Source organism: Pyrus communis, chromosome 12 (assembly GCF_963583255.1).
Source record: "Pyrus communis chromosome 12, drPyrComm1.1, whole genome shotgun sequence".
NCBI classification, from domain to species: domain Eukaryota; kingdom Viridiplantae; phylum Streptophyta; class Magnoliopsida; order Rosales; family Rosaceae; genus Pyrus; species Pyrus communis.
Window position 1 is genome coordinate 18,843,304 of NC_084814.1, and position 3,135 is coordinate 18,846,438.

At 36.4% G+C, this 3,135-nt stretch overlaps 1 protein-coding gene across 1 annotated transcript; it reads right to left on the minus strand.

Annotated features, from left to right (window-relative positions):
• Nucleotides 1-250: 250 nt before the first annotated feature.
• On the minus strand, nucleotides 251-832 carry LOC137710110 (probable E3 ubiquitin-protein ligase RHA4A). Its single transcript, XM_068449064.1, has one exon. It carries the CDS (start codon nucleotides 830-832, stop codon nucleotides 251-253), a length of 582 nt encoding a protein of 193 aa, XP_068305165.1.
• Between the last annotated feature and the right edge of the window lie 2,303 nt (nucleotides 833-3,135).

Below are 3,135 nucleotides of genomic sequence, written 5' to 3' on the forward strand. Positions count from 1 at the left end.
TATTTTTTATTGCAGGCAAGGTGTTTGTTGGTTGGTCTCACAGAGGTTCATATCATAAATGAAGTAATGCCAGTTGGTTTTAGCATGCTAATTAAATCATTCCAGCATTTTTTACAAGAAATATGTATACATCAAGGAATTGAATTGGTAACTTATACTACCTACTATTAATTTTGTAGAAATGTTCAAAGAAATATTACTACTATACACATTTTCCGCGGCTTGTGGGAATGAGTTCATAGAAAACTACTCATCTCACAATGAATTCCAACCTATCAAAGTAGGCATCACCCCTCTCCGTCGTCCCTAAATTTCCTCCGCCGCAGCTCGCCGTTTTGCTCTTGGCCGGAAACAGCGTAGCTCGGCACAAGGGGCAGGTCACGTGGCCCCGATTGACCCAACTATCCAGACACTCCCTGTGAAACAAATGATCGCAGTTAGACTGCTCCCTCACCTCATGGCTCCTCTCTATGCACTCCAAGCATATACTGCAAGCAGTATCTTGATCTCCAAGTTTTGTGTATTTTTCGAAAACCTGACTAAATTCCACCACCGGAAGCCGCCTCTTGATGTATTCTGTTAGAACGTGGATTGGGACCGGGACTATCGACGGGCACAGGGGATCGATCGCCAGTATCGAATTGGTCGGATTCGGATGGTGGCGGTCCATGGAGTCAGCAGTTGGCTCAGAGATCTGTACTGCAGGTTTGAGCAGTCCCAGATGGTTAAGCGCCACTATCAGTACGATCTTTAAGCAGTGTGCAAAGATTAGCAGGTTTTGAAGGCCTTTGCGCCATTTGGGGAAGTTAATACCAACACAGGAGAAATCCATGGGGGATTAGAGGGGATGGGATTGGATTTGGAGGTGTTTGTGTTGCAAGAAAAGAAAGCAGATGGATAAATATACACTACTGTGGGTTCCTTCCGGATTGGATTGGATTGGGTAAGCAGGATGGGAAAAGTATAAGTAAAGCCGGATGTCGGACGCATTGAGTATTGGATATGAACGATACAGGCAATCCTATCCCGACGTGTTTCAATCAGCGGACCTGTCACTGTTGGTCAACTATTCTACATTGAACGACAATTGGCCTTTCTAGTTGCCACTGACCCCGGGTGGAATAAAGAGGCTTTTAATGTATTTTAAAAGGATTTGGACTTGGCCTTCTACTTTTCAATCTGCAAGTTGCAACAACATTTTAAAGGCTCGATTGGATTAATCGTTAACGTGATGATACGGTTGTCGAGTGATAGTAAAAAAATTAGAATTTAAATCCTGTAGTAAAATTTGTTAGGATTTAGATAAACAATTTAAAATTTTCGGTTAGTGTAAGAGGTTCACATGCGATGCTGAAATAATAAAGTTAGCCTCACGTGCTAACAATTAAAGAAGAGTTTCATTTTAGCCTCATATGTGTAACTTACGTGCTAATAATAAAATTTTCAATTTTACGCCTAAATCTTAAAAAACTTCGCCACAAGTGCTTAATTTCTAATTTTTTCTACCACAGGTCTATCTTCCGACAATCCTTTTACCATAAAGACTAACGATCCAATTAAGCCCAACATTTTATTATGCGAAATGATAATTACACTTTTATTTAATCTTGATCGTTATTTATATTTGATTTTTTTTTTTTTGAGTTTGATGTCAAAAAACAAAGATAAGTGTGTGACAGGTTGAAATAAATGTGTGGAAATCATTTTCCTTTATTTCTCATCCATATTTGCCAAGAGAATTTTTTTCTAAATGAGAACACAAATTGTACAAAATGTGTTACAAAATAAATAGACGAACATCGTAAAATATATTTTCTCTCCACTCATATTATAACAGGTGTGGTTGTTTTTGTTCGTGGTACATACAAAAATATCTCCTCAATATATTAACCAAAGATTTCTACTCTTGGCATGAAGGAAATTGGGATATTTCTCCAATGAATTGGCGAGGCAAAAGTATACAATCTCTTATAAACCTATGTGAAAGTTCTAGGATGGTACTAGTTTATCCTAAAGGGGGGTGAATAGGTTCTAATTTAAAATTTCAATTCAATTTTCAATTTAATTTTTAATTCTTAAATTAAATACACATTCACATCACATATCAAACTATCATACTCATATGCAATTAAAACGATAAATAAAATGTGCACACAAGACGTAAGATTTAATGAGGCAAATCCCACCACTGGGAAAATTCTCGGGCTCCCAAACCAGGACAAACACTAAAAGAAATGAGTACATAAAGAAATGAGTACATAAAGATTTACAAAACTCATCAACTCGACACGCATACTAATAGGTAGTTTTGTCTCCGCGCTTTACTACTGGATCTCCTTCAACCTTCAAGTGGAAGTGACACGATACTAACGCGGCCGTCAATCACCTTCTCCTCGAACTTTGCAGGATACTAACACGATCATGCATAATGAATGAAATAAAATAATTTTGAAAATCAATCAATTATGAAAATCACAAGGTACATTTTCATAATTGATTTCTAATTAAAGCACGAACAAAACAACATGAAAAGTATTATTTTCTCTTAAAAATACGCGCGGTCAAAAATCCAAAGCAGTAGAATCAAAATCATTTTCTTCTGTTAAAAACGAAACCAACGAATTCAATGCATGCTAACACAAATTGCAAGACCTTAGTCTGACGAAAAACAGTGGCTGCAGTTCTTTTCGTAAATAGCAGAAACCTTTCTTTTGTTTTTTGACTTAAACAATGGAAGTGTGGCAGCAACTAAAACTCAGGAAAAGCCATTCTGATATATGGAGCAGCCTAAAACTCAACTCATGCATATGCGGCGCCACTTTGAAACCTAACCTGATGAACCTATAAATATGTCTGTTAGATTAAAGATATCAATCAGGTGGCCAAAGAAACGGAAAGATCAGACTCCTCAACCTAATTGGTTAAAACAACTAATCAAATAGAGTTTGAAGTGATCACTAAGTGAAGAGATAAAAACTAATACCATTTGATAATGAAAATGACATGAAAACTTTAAGTTTTAACGATAAGGGCAAAATAAATGGTAAAGTAAATAGTATCATGATTGATTTTTTAGTGTAAAAATATAGTTTTTCGTTAAAATGAACAGTACTAGAAGCTTTTTGTTAAACTTCC

Excerpts from the sequence above, each read along its gene's own strand:
- LOC137710110 (XM_068449064.1), bottom strand. The coding sequence starts at position 832 with ATGGATTTCTCCTGTGTTGGTATTAACTTCCCCAAATGGCGCAAAGGC.